Genomic DNA, 19,622 nt, shown 5'->3' with positions numbered 1-19,622 from the left:
ATCTGGCATGGCCGCATAATCGGAGTGGGTAACCTGATAGCTTTGTTTCACCATAGATCCATGCATCTGGCATGGCCAGATAATCGGAGTGGGTATTAATCTAGGAGCATTCATGTACTTGAGGGCTCTAGATCTCTCTCGATCTCTCTTAGACTTGGTTTTAAGTAGGTTTTTCTTCGGCTTGGGTAATGATATATGAAAAAATCTAATTACAAAAATATAATTGTATATTAATATGTGCATTAATTTATTATGATTGGTCAAAAAGTAAATTTTATTGAAAACAGTATTAATTTAAATTTTAAATATGAAAAAATCAGTATTGGTACGCAGATTAATGCGCGACTTTACTTGTATGTATCAAAACTCATGATATATATACAATTCTTTTTATAACTTTTTATAAAATTGTATTTTAAAATGAAGATATTTATGTAAAGTGATATTATTTTTATAAATTATTTTACAAAATATCCTTAATTTAAAATATAATTATAAAAAAAATTATAAAAATAATTATATATCTATCATTTTTCTTTAGGACTTCGATACAAGGAGAACAAAACTCTCCGGTTCCCTTTAGCTGGTAAAGAAAATTAGTTAGTTTTGTTAACTGGGACGATATTAGAGAACACAACCCTTCGGTATCCTTTTGCCACTGATAAATAATCCATGCACCAATGAAGAAAAGAATACTGAATAGATCAATAGTAATGCTATATATTATTAATATATCTTTGATTTTATCATCTGGCCTCATAATTCATATATATATATATATATATTAAAATACATATGTTTAGTACTTTCATAAGTTAATTATTTAAAAATGCACTAAAATATATATAACACATATATCGATCATCTATTTTAATTGAAGATGATAAAATCTAAAATAAAAACAATATTTTTAAAACATGGTGGATTAGTTAATTAGTGTAATTAGGTGCATGGTGGGCAAGTGGCAATGCCTTATTTGGAGAATCGGCATAATTAATTGAGCAGTGCTACTTTGTCGCCTGAATAGCACCGTTCATTTATACAACTAGTCACTTTTTGTTTTTTGTTTTTCATTTTTGTTTTAATATTTTTTAATATATTTAAATATTTTTAAAAAATAAAAAAATATACCAATACACTTAAAATTACTTTCTTAATTATTAAGTAAAAAAAAAAAAAATTACCCAATGATATATTGTACATAACAGTCAACTATAAGCGACATACAAGCTTTATTTTAATTAATTTGTCATATGATATTATATAAAAATAAAATTAGAATATAAAAACATTTAAATAAAATTATTCACAAAAGATATATAGAAAACAAAATTGTCCACCAACTCCACCGCTTGCTGCCCTGTTCCTTTTTTGAGTGCTCACTTACCTCATCATCCTTTACACTTTTGACTTTTGGCATTTCAGTACGATTCGATTATTTTTGTGCCGTGGGTAAAACGTGGACCTGGACCCCACGTTTTGAGTCATTTTGGTGTCTAAGATCCCCTCAATTTCTTGGCATTCAATAAAGGAAAATGCTGGTTGCTCCCTCTAATATTTTTTTTAAATATATATATATATATATTTTTGAAAACAAACATCACCTTCTTTATTGATCAACTATTGTCGTTACAAAATTTATCCTGTAAAAAAAAACTGAAATAACCCTTAGCGCCATCTTCTATCCACACTTGTTCCTCCTTTACATTGTAAGCAAAAGTAGCTAAAAAATGAGTTAGTTTGTTACCTTCTCTGTATATATGCTGTATTTTCCATAAAGGTCTATTTACTAGTATACCTCTTATATCTTCAATCAATTGCCCGCTCCATTCCCATGATTCCTCCTTGCTGTTGATAGCTTGAATAACACCCAGCGCATCCCCCTCAAAAACGGCTTCCCATACATTTAATTCTTCGCACAGAGTCAAAGCTCTCCATAATGCAATTGTCTCTGCTACAAAAGGAGATCCAACTATTTTTTTAAAATATTTAATAATTAAATAAGTATTTTTTAATAATATTATATACTTTTAGTTAGAGCCACCCTTCAATAAATCCTATGAAGAATTTCACAAGTGTTTTTTTTTTTTTATACAATTTCACAAGTGTTTTTGAATTAATAATTTTTGCCCCATAAAAATTAATATATAGTTCGAAGTCCAATCTATTTCAATAAGTCCATTCGTGTTCATGAAATTAATCTTTTCAATAATTTTTATTGATTTCATTTTCAAAAGGTACTTTAAGTGACATAATTAAAGTTATTTGAGAGAAATACTATTTTTTATTTTACATTTTAACATTTTCAATTAATTGATTATTTAAAACAATTAATAAATAAAATTATTTAAAATTTATAGCGTAATTGAAGTAAGCGATCATGAAAAAAATGTTACTGAGATAAAGTGACGTGAAAAATGAACATTTTTTTTTCCTGTCTAACGCCCCACGACAAAAACTTACCATGTGGCTTAATGTTCCCCAACCTTAAAAATATCAAATGCCACGTCGTAATTAATCTTTCCCATCTGTCTTTGTTCCCCGTGTCGTGTTTATATTCTTTTCTTTGAGCTCCAATTATTATATTCCTTTCTTTTGTCGTGACTCGTGAATACTTTCCTCCATCATTCAACGAGCTAAGTTTCTAGCTTGGTCGCGGATCTCGCTCTCCTCGTCTCTCTGTCCCTGCCTCATGTCGGATAGTTGTAACGGTTCCGGAATTTCCGGTAACACGTCGGGAAGAAACCTCGGCGGGATACGGGAAGTGGAAGCGATGCTAGTTGGGGTAGATCTCGTCTCAGCTGCCAGGCGAAATATCGAGTTCTTGAGGATTGTGGCTGATACTCGGTGGCTTCATGAGAAAGCGAGAGTTGTTGAAGCTATAAGAAGGTCTCAACGGACGAGTGTAGGCTTTCTGTTGAAGTGATCTGATCGGACGGTGGATTTTATAAGTGTTGGTTTATTTTACAGGTACAATGAGCTGTGGATGCCGTTGGTTTCTGATCTGACGGTGGTGGGGTCAACGCCTCCTTTGGTCCTTCCTCCTCTTGATGTCGAGTGGGTTTGGTTTTGCCACACTTTGAACCCGGTAAAGTAAAGTTCCGTTTGGTTCCTGAGAAAGCATGACAAAAGAAAATAAAGTCGTCTGTTTTTTTTTTTAGCGTTTTGTAAGTAACGCCGATATGTTGGACCCTCGAAACAACTTGGACTAAAAGAGAAAATAAGTAATTTATCTTAAACTGAGCTAACCATACCTTTGGCTTAAGAAACCACATGCACAGTTGCACTAGTCACGGGAAAAAGTGTAAATCGGAAACAAGACAACATGGGATTTCACAAGTAACATATGGGACTTTTCTTTTCTTTAAATCTTCCAGTTACTCCATGTAAGATACTAAGATTTTTGAATTTCTTTAATTTCAAATTATATAGATATCAATAAGAAGTTGAAGTTAAAAACACCATTTTTCAGGTGAGTTACAGGCAATATTGCGAGTTAAAGTTCTCAAAACTCATTGGTAAACCGGCAATTTTTAATGAAGGGAACGAAGAGTATGCATTGATGAGATGCAAAGAAATTTGGAGTCGTAAATACCCATCTGAGCCATTCGAGAATGAAACCGATTTAGATGTGCGAATCCCAGCTGTCACAGACGAAGAGCTATTGGCGGAAGTCACAAAACATAGATTCTTGTATTCCAAGTTTTCAGAGGCATATAGGTCTGAAATTGTGTACTTAATTGCAGCAAGGCATAGGTACAAGGGATTTTTGCATATGGTGCAGAGATTTTCTGATGAGTGTTCTCGTTTCGTGCCTGCATCAGACATCCTACTAATGTGGCTGACACATCAGGTTGGTTTTCCTTATCATTGGGTTTTTCTTTTGGTTTTACAGCAGTTTTATAGTCAAGACTCAAAATGACAGTATTTATTACTCAGGAGGTAAAGAAAACAGACCTGGAGAAATTATTTTTATTGGGTTAACTATATTTTCATTTAATGTTTTTTTTTTTTTTTAAATTTTGGTATATGTCTAAATTATATCTTCTTTCTTGATTTGTTTTTAAAATGCTTCATATAATCAAATTCCCGTGCCTTTTCTCAATCAAGTGTACCGAGTAGGAGTACAGCTCTAATTTTTAATGGTGTGGAATATATCAGAGCTACCCAACACTATACGCAGAGGACTTGAAGGAAATGGAGGGTGATATGGGGAAGGTGGTGACTGTGTGGGAAAGTGTGAAGGAAAAAGAGGTAAAAGAGACAAAGATGTTGTGGGAGACGGCATTTGATCAGCCATATGAAAAAGCTGGTGGAGAGATAGCCTTGAAATCGGAGATAACTGCCTCAGTCAAATCGCCAGTTCACTGGGAGGTGTCTGATACAGATGTTAACACCAAGTACAAGTCCATGCTACCTAGGTTTTTACTTGAGGTTATTGGGCACTCTCTTTTTATTCTAAGTGTTTTGTTTGACATTGTCTTGAAAATTACATTCCTGTTAAGGACCACAACTTGATGCCTACACCCACTTCAATTTAGAACCTTTTAATCTATTTCATTTTGAGTTCCATCAATTCTGATAGTGGGAAGTGGTAATTTTAAGTCTGCGCCCTTTCAGTTCAAGCAAGATAACTTAGATCTTCTTTCTTATTAAAGATGTCTTTAGTTTCTTCTTTTCCCCCACCGTAACCCATACTTTTCATAGTTTACAGCGAAACTTTAGCCGTTTGTGTAAGGTAGTTTCTGGCTTGAGAAATTTTTGGCATTTTGTTTGTTGAAGTCCTCTTGCAAGTTCTGTTGGGCACACTAACTGCAATTACAGTTTCTTTCCCGGGTGATTCTTTCCCCTCTTTGACCAAAGCTACTTGCTGGTTCTTTATAGTTCCTATATCTGAAAACAAGCCATGTAATGCTACAAGTTACGTGCCAGAGCAATGCTTCAACGATGAGGCAAACGTTCTTGATTAATCTTGTAATGTCTAACCCGGATTAGTAGCAGCCAGCAGGCAAGCTTAGATCTTTTAATTGGAAGAATATTTTAGGACAATACCAAAGTTTTTATCATCTTGTCTAGTGGATATGGGAAGGTGCTGTTAACCTTGCAAGCCCCATAACAAACTCAAGGGCAGAGAACATGGGAAGGTGCTTATAGAGTTCTTTAGATGAACGAATTCCTCATACAAGAGCATCACATCAGTGGAAGCTTGAGCTAGTGTCAATATGTGAACTTCACCATTCTGGGAATAACAAAAAGATCGTAGTTTCTTTTGTACTGTGCAGATAATTGGAAAAGTCTATTTTTTGCCTAGTGACCTATAAAGAATGTACCTTCAAGAACACTGGAAAATAAGAGTATAGTTACTGATAAAAAAAACGATGCAAGAGGATTTCAGAGGTTCATAAATAGTTGGTGAAACTATTGATGCATTGGGAGACAATGAAGTGATGAAGAACATTTTCTCACTAATAAGTAAAAATATATGTAAAATATTGTTTTTTTATCTAGATTTTTAACTTATTTGGGGGACTTAAGAGAATAGCTAATTACTTATCAAAAAAGACTTATGAGAATAGCTAATTATTTTATATTAGAATGCTGCTTTTCAAAGTTCTTTCTTATGGCTTTACATTCATGAATTTGTGCTCCACTTCGTCATACTGCTGTGGGTTCTACATTGTGAATAAAGTCCAATGATAAGCAGTCTAATTAAACATGATTAGTTAGTTCATATGGGAGCTCTATTTATTGAATCATGGTTTCATGTGTGTGATATATCAGGTTAATCAATAAGATTTAATTATTCAATTAGAGGCTTTTCAATCTAATAATGTTAGTTTTTATACCAATCATTGAAGAAATGTCCTTTTGTTCCTCAACAAACATAAATGGAGGTACTTCTTGTCTACATTGGTGAAATCATTGCTGTTATTTTGAACACAGGTCTGTTTGTTTGTAAAGCTTAACTTGGCCACGCAACAGAATGTTAAATGGGAATTTCTTCGTCTTAGAATGTTAAGAGGTCACAAGGAGTTGAAGCTTGATAAAAGCATATCCAACTTCCACTATGATTCTTGGCAAAAGTCTTGGAATCTCTGTTGTGAGTTTGGAACCAAGGGAGTCGTACTTGAGATTTTTCGCCAAGGTGGCCACTGTTTTAAAGGAAGTAGCCTGCAAGGGACTGTTACATTCCATTGGAATGAATTATTGAGAGCACCCTCTCAAACTTTGGAACGAGAAGTCTCTCAACAAGTTAGAATTGTTGCTTCAATTACTCCACCAGTTCAAGCACCATACTTGTTGAAATGTGTCCCTGACAGAGTCACAGATGATTCAGGTGCAATGATATCCGACTTGATTCTCAGAATGAATAGGTATCGGCCTCAAGAAGGCCGTTGGTTGTCAAAAACTGTTCTTGATCATGCAAGAAGAGAGTGTTTTGTTGTGCGAATGAGGTGAACTTTCAAAACTTCTACCTGTACTCTTCGAATAGGGATTTCAATAGAGAATATAATGATGTTGTTGTCTTTTACTAATTAAAACAATTTGAATACAAATTGTAGGGTTGGAGGAGGGTTTTGGAGAAGAGGAGGTGAAACTCCCTCACCTGTGAAATGGGAGGATAGGATTATAGAGATACGTGAAGGTTCATGGTCTTATGTTGCTGGTTCCATTGGTAGAGCTCCTGGTATGTTGTATATAAATAAATTAACGATACCATAAACATAAAAGTGTTTAAAAATGATCGTTCCTATTATGTGTGTCATTTGTGAAAATAGACCATAAACATATATGGTTTTTATAATAAACCGAAGTCCATGAAGATGTTGGCTTCTTAATGGATCATAAACCTTAATTCCGCCCCTTCTGTTCACGTCTCCTAAGAATCCAATTGTAAACACTTTTTCTGTCATTGTTGCCATCTAGTACAGAGAAAGTGATTGCAACGGCAACACCAAAAGAACCACCAGAACAATGGAAAGCTGCATGGAACTTTTCAACAGGAGATGAACTAATGATTGGGTGGGAATCATCTACATCTATATCAAGCCTGTGTTTCTACCTGGGAAATCAAGCATCTCCTGAATCCTCAGTTGGGTGGAAATTTTCTCTTGCTATCATGTGATTTTATACATTTTAGATTATTTGGCCCATAATTTAGGTAATTAATCAATCATTTGTGGCAGGTGAAGCTACTGAAAGGGCGAAAAATGCATTATCAGGTGAAGAACATCAAGTCAGAGAGCAAAGACGAAGAAATCCAAAATCAAAATGAGGAAGACGAAGATGGAGAGGAAGATGAAGAGGAGGAAGGGTTTGTAACGATTGTTAGGTTCACGGAGGAAAACCCAACTGGAAAAGCAACGGCTCTTTTAAATTGGAAGCTATTGGTGGCTGAATTGTTGGCTGAAGAGGATGCAGCATTGGCCCTTCTTCTGTGTCTTTCGATACTCATAAGTGTATCGAAGATGAAAAAGGAAGATCTGGGGTGCTTGTTAACCAGGAGAAGATTAAAGGAGGCAAAGCTTGGAGCTAGAGATTGGGGTTCTGTAACACTTCATCCTTCTTCATATTCCTCCTCTATTTCTTCACCTCATCTTCAACCTTGGTACTGGAATGCCAAGGCAGTACTGATGGGAACAGATGGAGCTGATCTCATCACAAGGCAACCAGCTCTGAATTACTCACCTGTGGAAGGTAGTGATGACTTGTACAAGCGAGGGATTTTAAAATGAGACGATGAATTTATATTTTGTTTGTGTCAGTAATTTTTACATTAATGAATAAAATCCATACAGATTCTTGCATTGATTTGCATGCAATTTCTTGTGTTTTTGTCCATGATCCTGCAGTTTTTTATTTAATTAGATGGGAAACTCAATTGTCACCCAGTGATATATCTCATGTTCTAAAAACCATTGGACTCAATTATTTATTTTTTTAGTATGAGGAGTCAACACTTTTCTGTCAAAGTTTTTGACCAAACGGCTAAGACAGGGAGTGATGTGAGCAAAGTATTTGAAACTTGTGGAGACAAAACAATGAAAAAAACATGGATTGTTGAAATAAAGGAAATAAAACAGGGAATATAAAGGCTTGAGAGGTTGTCTGGATTTTTCTTTCATGGCTGTAAAATTTTACATTGAATTATCTACTTCTTTTCCTTTTCAAGCAGCGTTCATGCATATTTGAAAAACAACCAAATAATTTTTGTAAAATACTAATAACAATATTAAATTACTTTGTTGATAACTGTTTTTTTAGACCAATCATTTTTTGTTTTTGGTCAAATATACTGGATTGGATTATATTTTCTTTTTTAAAAAAATTAACTTAAATAATAAAATTTTCCCAAGATATTTCTCATTAATTTTTACTATCTAAAAATATCTTGAATGGAAACATAAATTCAAAAAAGAGTTATGTTTGTGTAAACGGTATATAATCATTTTGAAAAAAATAAATAAATATAAAATTATTTTAAAAAATTAATTTTTTAATAAAAAGTTTTAATTTTTTATAAAATAAATATATAATATTTATATTTTTCACGAATATAATTATTATTACTCTTTACAAAATCTGTAAGGAATTCGTTTCAAAAAACATTTTTAAACATTTTTTTCCAATTCATACTCAACGTCCAAACAAGCGCTTATTAACCATAATTGCGTTGAAAATACGGAGGGGCAGGTGGCTGTGGTCTGTCCCACTCCAGCCCATTGGATTGGATTTAAACACTTGGTTCTTTTTCGGAGATCTCGATAGTCAAAGTAAGATAGGTACGGTTTTTTGGTGGGACCCATTAACGGTACCGTACATAACAGTACTCCGTTAATTTTTTAAACGCTCCGCTTTCGAGGAACTGGCCGGGCCGCTCCTTTAACCAATAGTTCTGTGCCACCTCACCAAAGTCAAACTAGTTTTTGTTTGTGTTTACATATATACAACCATGGTCAATTTCCCACACCCAGCTATTTCTCAACGTTACCTCCCTCTCTCTCGGCTGTTCCTTTCTGATCTCAGGCAAGCTCAGATTTTCTTCACCAACCCGGAGCAAACAGAGTGTCCCTGCTAATGATCCTGGATTGGTAGAAGCTGTCTCTCCGTAACTACCTACCGGGATCGATTTCCTCCTCCTCCACCTCCACCTCCACCTCGTCTTGCCGTTTTAATGTCGCCCATATCATTGCTTTCTGTGTTAACCGAAGACTTACTTGTCCGGGTTTATACCAGACTCGGATCTGATTCTGACCGGAAGACGTGGAGAATCGTCTGTAAGGACTTCCTCCGAGTCGACTTGGTTAGTAGGCGATCCCTCCGAATCCTCAGGTTCGAGTTTTTACAGTGCCTTCTCTTCAAGTACACGAACCTAGATTCCCTCGACCTTTCCGTCTGCCCACGCATCGAAGATGGGGCCATTTCGCTCCTACTGAGCCGGCCTGAATGGCTGAATTGGACTCGGTGCTTGACTCGGCTCACGCTTAGTCGCGCAACCGGGTTGGGACACTCTGGGTTGGAGCTGCTGTTTCGGGCGTGTCCGCGTCTTGAGGCGGTGGACGTGTCATACTGCTGGGGTTACGGGGACATGGAGGCCTCGGCGATATCGTGTGCCAAAGGCCTGAGGGAGCTGAGGATGGACAAGTGCTTGGGGGTCACCGATGTTGGGTTGGCAAGGATAGCGGTTGGGTGTGGGAAGCTGGAAAGGCTGAGCTTGAAGTGGTGCATGGAGATATCCGATCTGGGTGTGGATCTTTTGTGCAAGAAATGTCTGGACTTGAAGTCTCTTGATGTTTCGTATCTCAAGGTTTACTTTTTCTCTCTCTTTAATTGTTTGAAGAGTTGGAAATGGTGGAAGGTTTGAAAATGTGGATATTTGGACTGAAATTAGAGTTTTTATATGTGCTTGAGATTGATATTTCGAACTTTTTCGTAACATGGGGGTACGTTTCCATTTTGATGTCCGTTTCTAGTCAGGAAAGTGAAACATTTGTTTTTCTCTTATTACTTTGTATTTTTCTGGTTTTTAGCTCTTTGTTTCTGATCAACTTTTTCTAGTTTGAAGTTTTCTTCATGTGTCATTCCAGTGTATATCTCTCTTCACGTATATAGAAGCTCGGGCCAAGGAGTACGAGTTCCACTAGTTGCCTCTTTTTTATCCTTTTTTTTTTTTTTTTTTAATTATTAAAAAAAAGATTTAGTTTGAGAGCAATTTTTCCCAGTATCCTCTGTTTTTTTTTTCGATAGTGTTCTGCCACTTCCTGTCTTCCACTTACTCAGCATCCTAACAAAGAACATGGAAGACGAATCTTAAACAAGTTGAAGAAATACTTAAATCTTATGGTTTATCTACCCAACCCAAGTGAGGACATCATATATAGGTGATCAAACAGCATGCTAGAAGCAGACACGACAACATGTTGAATTGTTTATTTCGTTGATTTTTTTTTTTTTTTTTGTTGGCAAACTTTTTCAATCTAAATGCTACGTGTTTTATTTATTTGTTTTTGGTTAAATATGCTGCGTGGCGTGGTTTCAGCTTACAAGTGAATCTCTACGTTCAATTGCTTCTCTGCCGAAACTGGAGGTTTTAGCTATGTCGGGATGCCCTTTTGTAGATGATGTTGGATTACAATTTCTAGAAAATAGATGCCCATTGCTACAGGTGAGATACTTTATAATTGGGCACCATATTTTACAAATAGGTTTGAAAATAGACAATTCAGCCTAACAAACAATTAGAAAATAAATGATTAACTCGTAAATAACCTTTTTCTGAGCTGATATTCACAATTATGAGTATTAATTGTAACACATAGGGTTGAAAATAATCAATTTAATTGTAAACTATTTATTTTCCAAGGGCTGCAGGTGATTGACGTATCTAGATGTGAATTTCTGACTTCCTCTAGTTTACAATCTGTAGCAAGAGGACATAACGGTCTTCTGCAGCTCAATGCTGGATACTGTCTCTTGGTGAGTAATATTCTTAGCTATTTGGTGCATGTATTTGGTTTCCCTAATATATATGTGCGTGTGTATCTGTGTGTATCTTGTTAATGCTTGAACCTTGTGATTTCCTTCAGGGGCTTCCGGCAACGGTTCTCCACTGCTTGAAGGACTTGAAGAATCTAAACACAATAAGAATTGATGGGGCTCGAGTCTCTGACTCAATTTTCGAGATCATCAGCTCCAATTGCAAGTCGTTGGTGGAAATTGGGTTGAGCAAATGTGTTGGGGTGACCGACATGGGCATCATGCAGCTAGTATCTGGCTGTGTGGATTTGAAGATTGTCAATCTAACATGTTGCCGTTCTATCACTGATGCAGCAATTTCAGCTTTAGCAAAATCTTGTTGGAAGCTTGTGTGCCTAAAGTTAGAGTCTTGCGATAAAGTCACCGAGAAGAGTCTCAATCAGCTTGGATCATGTTGTTTGGGACTTGAGGAGATTGATCTGACTGATTGCTCTGGCGTAGATGACAAAGGTAAGCTTTCAAATTTTATCCTTTACGTATTGTCATATTAAATATGGTTAATCTACCTTCATTGCTTATACAAAAGGTAGTTAATATACATGCGGATCCTGAATCTGTTTCATTATCTTTTGCATGCACTAGTAGTATACTTGTTCAAATAGATTGTCACGCTGTTCCAATTATTTCAAGTTCTAATTATGTTTGAATTGTTTTTGAGTGTAATTCTCTTCTTATTTGCAGGACTCAAATATTTGTCTGGATGCTCAGAACTTTTATGCTTAAAATTAGGACTGTGCACAAACATATCAGACAAAGGATTGGCTTATATCGCTTTTAACTGTACAAGAATTAGTGAACTCGATTTATACCGGTAATTCAAGCCCTGGATTCCTTTTATTTATGAATTGAGAGTAGAGAAAATAGTCTTGGTGAATTCTTATCAGTCGATCTATATATATTTTGGGTTCCAGCTGTACAGGTATAGGAGACGATGGATTAGCTGCGTTAACAAATGGTTGCAAGAAATTGATGAAGCTGAACTTGTCCTACTGCAATGGAGTTACCGACAGGGGGATGCAGTATATTGGCCATCTTAAGGAACTCTCTGACCTAGAGATGCGTGGGCTCATCAACATCACAAGTGTGGGTTTGACAGCAGTTGCAGCTGGGTGTAAGAGACTGGCAGAATTGGATTTAAAACATTGTGAAAAGATTGATGACTCTGGTTTCTGGGCACTTGCCTACTACTCACGGAACATGCGGCAGGTATGCTCCCTTCTTTCGAATTTAAATGCAGTTTTATTCACAGAAAAATAAGGATAGAGACTACTCCTGACTAACATAACCACCGAGCATAGTGAGACACTAAATAATAACAAACAATTTGTGAGAGAATTGCAGCAAACCATCTCTAGGAACCTTATCTATAGAGAGACACTGCATGTGACAATGATATCAAGGATTAGGGGCCAGGGAGTTTATCGGAATTCGAAACACAAATGGTGTGATAACATTGTAAGGCCTATGATAAATGCATTACAAGTGTTCCATTATTTGGTCTTGCATTTTGAAGGTGTTTTTAAGTGAATCTCATTTCCCATTAATTCAATTGCGTATATGTTTTATCTGTCGAAAACAAAACCTAGATATTGAAAGGACAAAGTAAAGATAGGGACATCAGAAAGAACACTAAGAACAGTTGACCTACCAGATCTGATGAGCAACTTTGTGTTAGCTTCCTTCCTGCGAAGTGTTGCAATATCATTTAGGCACCCATGATACGCAACTTTTAACCTCTTCAGCAGTGCAGCTCTCAAAAGCCACTGGGGGATCCATGCTTTGAACCAATTGATTACATTCACATCCCACTATAAATTGAGATACTCGCTGCTAAACAACCCCCTTCTGCCTGTATTAAGTCCTTAACCTATATTTTTAAGTGAGAAATGTTTATACACTACCGTTTCCCAGTGGAGTCTCCTCTTTTGACTTATCCGAACTTCAAAGAATTCAAATGAAATCAAGCTCAGTAACTAGCTTTAAGATTGGAGTCTCTAGTTTAATATGTTGCAAATACCTATCAAAAAAAAGTTTAATATGTTGCAAATTAATATTGTATAAATTCAAATAATAAAAAGTAAATACTACAAAAGTATTTGCATCAAATACAGCAACAACTTCCTGTATAAAATGCCTTTTTTAGAGCTGCAAATTAAATAGCATCCTTATAATTGCAATCTATTATAAGGTGACATATGTTTGTAGCATGTTTGCTGAGAACAACAATAAAAAAGTGAGAATTTGAAGTTATTAGTGGTTACTATAAATCAAAGTCACCTGTTTTTTTTTTCCACTTGAACTCTATTGTCAAATAGTCAGGGTGCATATCTGTATCTAGATTCATAAAATGCATGTCTGTCGACTGCCGATGAATAATGGCAAAATCCCTTGATTTTGGATTTTTGGGGAGGGGTTTTAACTGAACCATATTAATGGTGGCAGATAAATATGAGCTATTGTGCTGTGTCAGATGTGGGGCTGTGCATGGTGATGGGTAATCTAACACGGCTACAAGATGCCAAGCTAGTGCATCTCTCGAAAGTCACAGTAAAGGGGTTTGAGCTTGCACTTAGGGCCTGCTCTGTCCGGATCAGAAAGCTCAAGTTAAATTCTCGCCTCAGACTTGTACTTTCTTCAGAGACACTTGAGACACTGCATGCGAGGGGTTGCATGTTTAGTTGGGATTAAGCTTTTCTCTTTTCTTTAATATTCTTTTTATTTTTTTTTTATTTTTTTAATATCTCAAGGCATATTTGCAAGTCAGAAACAACCATTGGTCATCGGTTTTCTTGAAGATCATGGAGAAGTTTCAGTGAGTTTCACGAATCAGCTTCCCTGTTCCTCTCTTGAGAAAGGGGTTTTCCCAAAATAATTTTTTGACGTTTAAGTGGCTAGAATAGACTATAATATAACGGAATAAAATTGTTTTTCTTTTTCTTTTTTCCGCATATTTCACTTTTTTTAGGATCCCCTGCCCGATTGGACATTTCTTCTTTCTTTCTTTCCATGGTACTAAAGCTTGCCAAATGGCCAATTTGTAGCATATTTGTTTAGAAATGAGGTGAGATGCAAAACTTGTGTATATATATTTTCATATTCCCTGTTAGCTAAGTGCTCTCTGTGATGCTTTTATATACCATAACAATGTGAATGAGGTCCTCGGCTTCAAGACTTATAGTGCTCGACTATGATTGTTGGAAATGTAATCTTAGCAAGGATCCCTTCATTGTGCAATACGCAGCAAGCGATAGGGAATACCAGTTATAGAAGCATTCTACTCAGCCATAGGACGGAATATTTAGGCCATGCTATCGAAAGAAAGCATAAGAGCTTGAACTTTGTCTTGGGAAAAAGCATAAAAGAAGGTACAGCTTTAGAACTCAAAAGATAACCATTTCTTTGAAAGCAAACAATCCTTCATGCCTTCATTTATAAATATGTATGTTCTTTTTTCTTTGATCAAAAGAACCATAAACATCTTCCTTTCTCCTCCCTTATCATAGCCAAAGTTACAGCATGGCCTTTGCCCATTTTCTTCTAATTCTCGTCCTTTTGCCTCACCTTCAAGCTCTCTCCCATGGACCCTCCTCAAAAGAACCAGACCAAACCGTGCAAACCCTGATGATGCAAGCTTGCACCAACGTTGACAATCATTCTTCATGCCTCACAAATTTGCAGGCCGAGCTGGAAACATCTGAAAATTCTACAAATTCGATCCTGAGTGCTGCCCTTAGAAATACACTCAATGAAGCGAGGTTAGCCATCCAAAAGATGACTAGGTTCACTGCTTTGTCGTTCAGTTATCGTGAACAAATAGCAATCGAGGATTGTAAAGAACTTCTCGATTTTTCGGTCACCGAATTGGCATGGTCTTTATCCGAGATGAAGAACATTCGAGCGGGTTTAAAGAGCGATCATTATGAAGGAAATCTAAAAGCTTGGCTGAGTGCTGCACTGAGCAACCAGGACACCTGCATCGAAGGCTTTGAGGGCACAGATAGACACGTCGAACGTTTCATAAGCGGAAGCTTGAAACAAGTGACGCAGCTTATTGGCAATGTTTTGGCTTTGTACACTCAACTACATAGCTTACCGTTCAAACCAACTAGAAATATCACGACCAAGAAAAGTACGGGTTTTCCAAATTGGATGACGGAAGGAGATCAAAAACTTCTCAAGTCTCACCCACATGCCATGCATTTTGATGCCGTTGTCTCATTGGACGGAAGTGGTCGTTATCGTACAATTGGAGAAGCCATTAACGCAGCTCCAAGCTATAGTAATAGGAGGTTTATAATATACGTGAAGAAGGGAGTTTACAGGGAGAACATAGATATGAAGAAGAAGAAAACCAATATTATGTTTGTCGGGGATGGGATGGGACAGACAATTGTGACAGGCAATCGGCATTTCATGCAAGGATGGACAACATTTCGAACTGCCACTGTTGGTACGTATTGCCTTTTTTTTTTTGTTATTCTTTTGTATTGACCTAATATGGCACATAAAACACAAAAACTTCATGTTCCAAAAGCTTTTCTTTCCTTGCATGCAAAATGATTAATGATTGTACTTAATTTGTTCACGATGTTATATGCTTGTAGCCATCTCCGGGAAGGGATTTATTGCCAGGGACATGACATTCCAAAACACGGCTGGACCAGAAAACCATCAAGCTGTCGCAGTCCGTGTCGTCTCCGACCAATCCGCCTTCTACCGCTGCAGCATGGAAGGGCACCAAGACACCCTCTATGCTCACTCTCTCCGCCAATTCTACCGTGAATGCAGCATCTATGGGACCATAGACTTCATTTTTGGCAATGGGGCAGCCGTCCTCCAAAATTGCAAAATATTCACCAGAGTACCACTACCACTACAAAAGGTCACAGTCACGGCCCAAGGCAGGAAAAACCCACATCAGAGCACTGGGTTTTCATTCCAAGATAGCTATATTTTTGCTACCCAACCAACTTATCTAGGGCGGCCATGGAAGCAATATTCTAGGACTGTTTTCATGAACACTTATATGAGTGGTCTAGTCCAGCCAAGAGGGTGGCTCGAGTGGTATGGGAACTTTGCCCTGAGCACTCTGTGGTACGGTGAGTACAAGAACTATGGGCCTGGGGCATCGCTTTCCGGGCGGATCAAATGGCCGGGTTATCACGTTATTCAGGATGCGGCCACTGCTAGTTTCTTTACTGCCGGGAGGTTCATCGATGGGCGATCATGGCTGCCGGCTACAGGCGTCAGGTTCACAGCGGGTTTGAGCAATTAAGTTATTGTAAATGTTGTTAGTCCTTTTATCATATGTGCTAATTTCCATGGTTTTCTATTAATGCATGGAAAATAATAAAGGTACTATTTAGTTTAATGTGCACAGATTATGTCTACGGTCATTTGCTCAAATCACAACACATTAACATTGTCGCTTTCTGAATGCTAATTTGGAATTAAGTATGGAAATTAATCTAGCCCAAGCCAACCTTATCGATCTGATTGATTCGATCCATCCTAGCTAGCTTGAAACAAGCCCAACATACGGTCAGACCGAAGCTGCCTTTATCACGGACAATTATATGCCTTTACCATCGAGCTTTGTCCTTTGGATTGGTACGTACGTAGAATGAATAAGCTCGATGATGATTATGTTGCACCTCCGGCCAGTCCAAAAATTACACAAGATGATATTTAAGTAGTTCAGCAAATTGCTTACGTCCACTGGAGCCTCTTTTATAGAATTTGTACAAGATTTACAAAAATCTACAAATTCTCATCTCTCACACGTCCCTCTTTCTCTCTTGTCCCACTGTCTTTCTTCTGCCCACCGCCCCTTGATCTCTCACCGTAGTGAGGATGAATTTTTCTGCACACTTAAGCTCTCCTATTTATAGGAGAGCAGCCTACAACTTACAATTTCGATGGAGTGATTTACGGAAGAAATGGAGGTGCAGACACTGTGGGTGTCTGTGGGAGGTGCCTAATATGCCAAGGGAGAGAACGGTGCTTCTCTCTGTTTTCACAGTACAGGTGGTTTTTCAACAATCACCCCCTCCACTCAAGTGTGCCATATTAGGCTGATTGTAAATTGATTCATTCTTCAAATGAATGCACCTCTTTCTTTGAAATGAGAGATTTCTGCTATCAAATGCATCTGCAGGTACGTCTTCAAATGGATGTCCAAATGCCTCTCCAAATGCATCTTCAAATGCATTCGCATCGTCTACATCCAAGGACCTTGCAAGGGATTTTCTTCAGAGGAGATTTATAAGTGCTTTACTGCACAATCTCAATTCTCTTGGATTCTTCTTTTGTTCGAGTCCATGAGTCCGCACTCATGCACACCTTGAGCGAACTGAGCTTCACTCGAGCCACATCCGAGTGAACAATCTGTCTGGTACCTTTATAGCTTTCAAACCAGACTCCATAATCCTACAATCACACCAATCTCCAACTTGGAAATTGGTTTTCAACATACTAGTCTCTATCTCTAGCATGATCCCTTATCATCTATACAATTTTACAACTCATGTCTTCATCTTAGAAGACTAACTAAAGTGATGCATAACTTTAGTTTATCACGTACAATGCCCTTAATCAACACATCTATATAGGGCAACACATATCCCACTGCACTGGAAATCAGAGAACCTGTTGCTAAGGTCTCCATCTCTGATTTGACTGACTCATCATCCTGCTGCTGTCTTTAGTCGCATGTGCCCATCTTGTATGCAATCTCTGACTTGCATAATCTCCCTTCTTGCAAGATTTTTCTTCATACCGTAGTTCACTACCTTCATTCAGCAAGATATAATTTAAGGTAGTAACCACCATGGAGGTATGATCGTCTTGGCAGTCATGCAATCATCAACTTTAGGTGTAGATATCCCTCGAACATCTGACGTTTTGTTCCCATCTCTTACACATTTGCTTCATGTCGTGGTCTAGGGAGATTTCTTCAAGTTTAGATGAGGAAAAGTAAAACTGAGTTCCTTTTACTTCCTCATCTCATTCACACGACTATTACCACGAGCCAAGACAAATGAATCATTCGTGACCTTCCATGTCTTTTTGAGAAAATACTACTGAATGACTGCTGTCTTCAAGCTGTCTTTAACAGCATTGTGCACTGCAAGAAATGCAACGCCATGTATTTCTTCAGTCACCATATTTACAGCATCATTCTCAATTTTCTCCTGATTTTAGCAGTCTCTTATGGCCTGTCTTGCCACAATTTCTAGCGAGTCATCTGTTGTCTAGATCTTGACTTGCCTCTGTCCTTACTATCAACATTCAGGACCAACAACTCGAGATCTTACCAGAATCTCTTTTGCGCACCTCTTTATCTAGGATAAGATCTCTTACATTAAGAAACTTCAAGTTTGACTTCTTTGCAGAATTACTCACAGCCATTCTCATGAACTCCCAACCTTTTGACCACAACGTCAAATGCTATTGGGCAACAATAGTATCTTCTGCCTTTTCTGAAGTTGAACTGTTTCTTCATTTACACTTTGTTATTTGCAATTGGCTTTTCAAAGAAAGCCACAATGAGATCCGTTGTGGTTCTTATCTTAATAACATTATGCTCCATGAGTTTTATGACTGCAAAAAACCTGCTGATATAACAAGTTAATCAGCATCGTCCAATGATCTGGAGTTTGCTCCCCAAACTTCACGATCCCAACTGGCTTAAATCAAGCCCAAACGAACTGAGTCCAGCAACATTGGACTCCAACTGGCTGACATCAAGCCCCAAAAGCAATGAGTCTGGCACGACTCCAATTGGCTGAGATCAAGCCCAAAACAAATGAGTCTGGCACGACTCCAACTGACTGCGATCAAGCCCAAAACAAATAAGTCCGTCACGACTCCAACTGGCTGCGATCAAGCCCTAAACACATGAGTCCATCATGACTCCAACTGGCTGCGATTAAGCCCAAAACAAATGAGTCCATCACGACTCTGACTGGCTACGATCAAGCCCACAACTGATCTACAACTATGAACGATTCAGATCAAAAGTACCGATGGTGAATCTCAACATTTCCACCGTACCAATGAGTCCGGAATGATCCAAATAGTTTGTCAGCACTATTTAATCATCGTAATGGAACTCCAACTGGCGTAGATCTAGCCCAAAATGATCTGCAACACGTGGACGGTTCAGATCAAATGTACTGATGGTGAATCTCAACATTCCCACTGTACCGATGAGTTTGGAATGATCCAAATAGTTTTTCAGCACTATTTGATCATCGCAATGTAACTCCAACTGGCGTAGATCTAGCCTAAAATGATCTGCAACACATGGACGGTTCAGATCGACTGTACCGATGGCGAATCTCAACATTCCCACCATACGGATGAGTCTAGAATGATCCAAATAGTTTGTCATCACTATTTGATCATCGTGATGGAACTCCAACTGGCGTAGATCTAGCCCAAAATGATCTGCAACACGTGGACGGTTCAGATCGAATGTACCAATTGTGAATCTCAGCATTCCCACCATACCGATGAATCCGGAATGATCCAAATAGTTTGTCATCACTATTTGATCATCGCGATGGAACTCCAACTGGCGT

The 19,622-nt window shown here is 37.6% G+C and overlaps 3 protein-coding genes across 6 annotated transcripts; all 3 read left to right on the top strand.

Moving 5' to 3' along the window:
* Positions 1 to 2,577: 2,577 nt before the first annotated feature.
* LOC122316745 (glycine-rich domain-containing protein 1) lies at positions 2,578 to 7,823 on the top strand. Of its 3 annotated transcripts, XM_043133503.1 has the most exons (8): positions 2,579 to 2,889; positions 2,971 to 3,088; positions 3,473 to 3,853; positions 4,162 to 4,434; positions 5,944 to 6,455; positions 6,564 to 6,688; positions 6,933 to 7,093; positions 7,188 to 7,823. In XM_043133503.1, the coding sequence occupies exons 1-8, from the start codon at positions 2,693 to 2,695 to the stop codon at positions 7,734 to 7,736; spliced, it is 2,316 nt and encodes a 771-aa protein (XP_042989437.1). In that variant the 5' UTR covers positions 2,579 to 2,692; the 3' UTR covers positions 7,737 to 7,823. The 3 variants fall into 3 exon arrangements, with proteins under 3 accessions (XP_042989440.1, XP_042989437.1, XP_042989439.1); XM_043133506.1 differs by lacking the exon at positions 7,188 to 7,823 and having other exon boundaries at positions 2,578 to 2,889; positions 6,928 to 7,077; XM_043133505.1 differs by lacking the exon at positions 4,162 to 4,434.
* A 1,139-nt stretch (positions 7,824 to 8,962) lies between these two features.
* Positions 8,963 to 13,985, top strand: LOC122316983 (F-box/LRR-repeat protein 3). Of its 2 annotated transcripts, none has more exons than XM_043133856.1 (7): positions 8,963 to 9,808; positions 10,541 to 10,666; positions 10,873 to 10,977; positions 11,088 to 11,487; positions 11,719 to 11,848; positions 11,949 to 12,243; positions 13,480 to 13,985. In XM_043133856.1, exons 1-7 carry the CDS (start codon positions 9,176 to 9,178, stop codon positions 13,723 to 13,725), a joined length of 1,935 nt encoding a protein of 644 aa, XP_042989790.1. In that variant the 5' UTR covers positions 8,963 to 9,175; the 3' UTR covers positions 13,726 to 13,985. The 2 variants fall into 2 exon arrangements, with proteins under 2 accessions (XP_042989790.1, XP_042989791.1); XM_043133857.1 differs by having other exon boundaries at positions 13,508 to 13,680.
* A 308-nt stretch (positions 13,986 to 14,293) lies between these two features.
* On the top strand, positions 14,294 to 16,416 carry LOC122316984 (putative pectinesterase/pectinesterase inhibitor 22). Its single transcript, XM_043133858.1, has 2 exons — positions 14,294 to 15,487; positions 15,642 to 16,416. Exons 1-2 carry the CDS (start codon positions 14,554 to 14,556, stop codon positions 16,310 to 16,312), a joined length of 1,605 nt encoding a protein of 534 aa, XP_042989792.1. The 5' UTR covers positions 14,294 to 14,553; the 3' UTR covers positions 16,313 to 16,416.
* The last annotated feature ends 3,206 nt before the right edge of the window (positions 16,417 to 19,622 follow it).

Source organism: Carya illinoinensis, chromosome 7 (assembly GCF_018687715.1).
Source record: "Carya illinoinensis cultivar Pawnee chromosome 7, C.illinoinensisPawnee_v1, whole genome shotgun sequence".
Classification (NCBI taxonomy): Eukaryota; Viridiplantae; Streptophyta; class Magnoliopsida; order Fagales; family Juglandaceae; genus Carya; species Carya illinoinensis.
The sequence above is the reverse complement of the archived record's forward strand: the minus strand, read 5'-3'. Positions and strand labels throughout refer to the sequence as shown.

Bases quoted from the DNA above. Each gene is read 5' to 3' on its own strand.
- LOC122316984 (XM_043133858.1), top strand. From the start codon at position 14,554: ATGGCCTTTGCCCATTTTCTTCTAATTCTCGTCCTTTTGCCTCACCTT. The intron at 15,488-15,641 runs GTACGTATTGCC...ATATGCTTGTAG, and splicing joins ATTTCGAACTGCCACTGTTG to CCATCTCCGGGAAGGGATTT.
- LOC122316745 (XM_043133503.1), top strand. From the start codon at position 2,693: ATGTCGGATAGTTGTAACGGTTCCGGAATTTCCGGTAACACGTCGGGA. The intron at 6,689-6,932 runs GTATGTTGTATA...CATCTAGTACAG, and splicing joins TTCCATTGGTAGAGCTCCTG to AGAAAGTGATTGCAACGGCA. The intron at 7,094-7,187 runs GTTGGGTGGAAA...CATTTGTGGCAG, and splicing joins AAGCATCTCCTGAATCCTCA to GTGAAGCTACTGAAAGGGCG.
- LOC122316983 (XM_043133856.1), top strand. From the start codon at position 9,176: ATGTCGCCCATATCATTGCTTTCTGTGTTAACCGAAGACTTACTTGTC. The intron at 9,809-10,540 runs GTTTACTTTTTC...GCGTGGTTTCAG, and splicing joins TTGATGTTTCGTATCTCAAG to CTTACAAGTGAATCTCTACG. The intron at 11,488-11,718 runs GTAAGCTTTCAA...TCTTATTTGCAG, and splicing joins CTCTGGCGTAGATGACAAAG to GACTCAAATATTTGTCTGGA.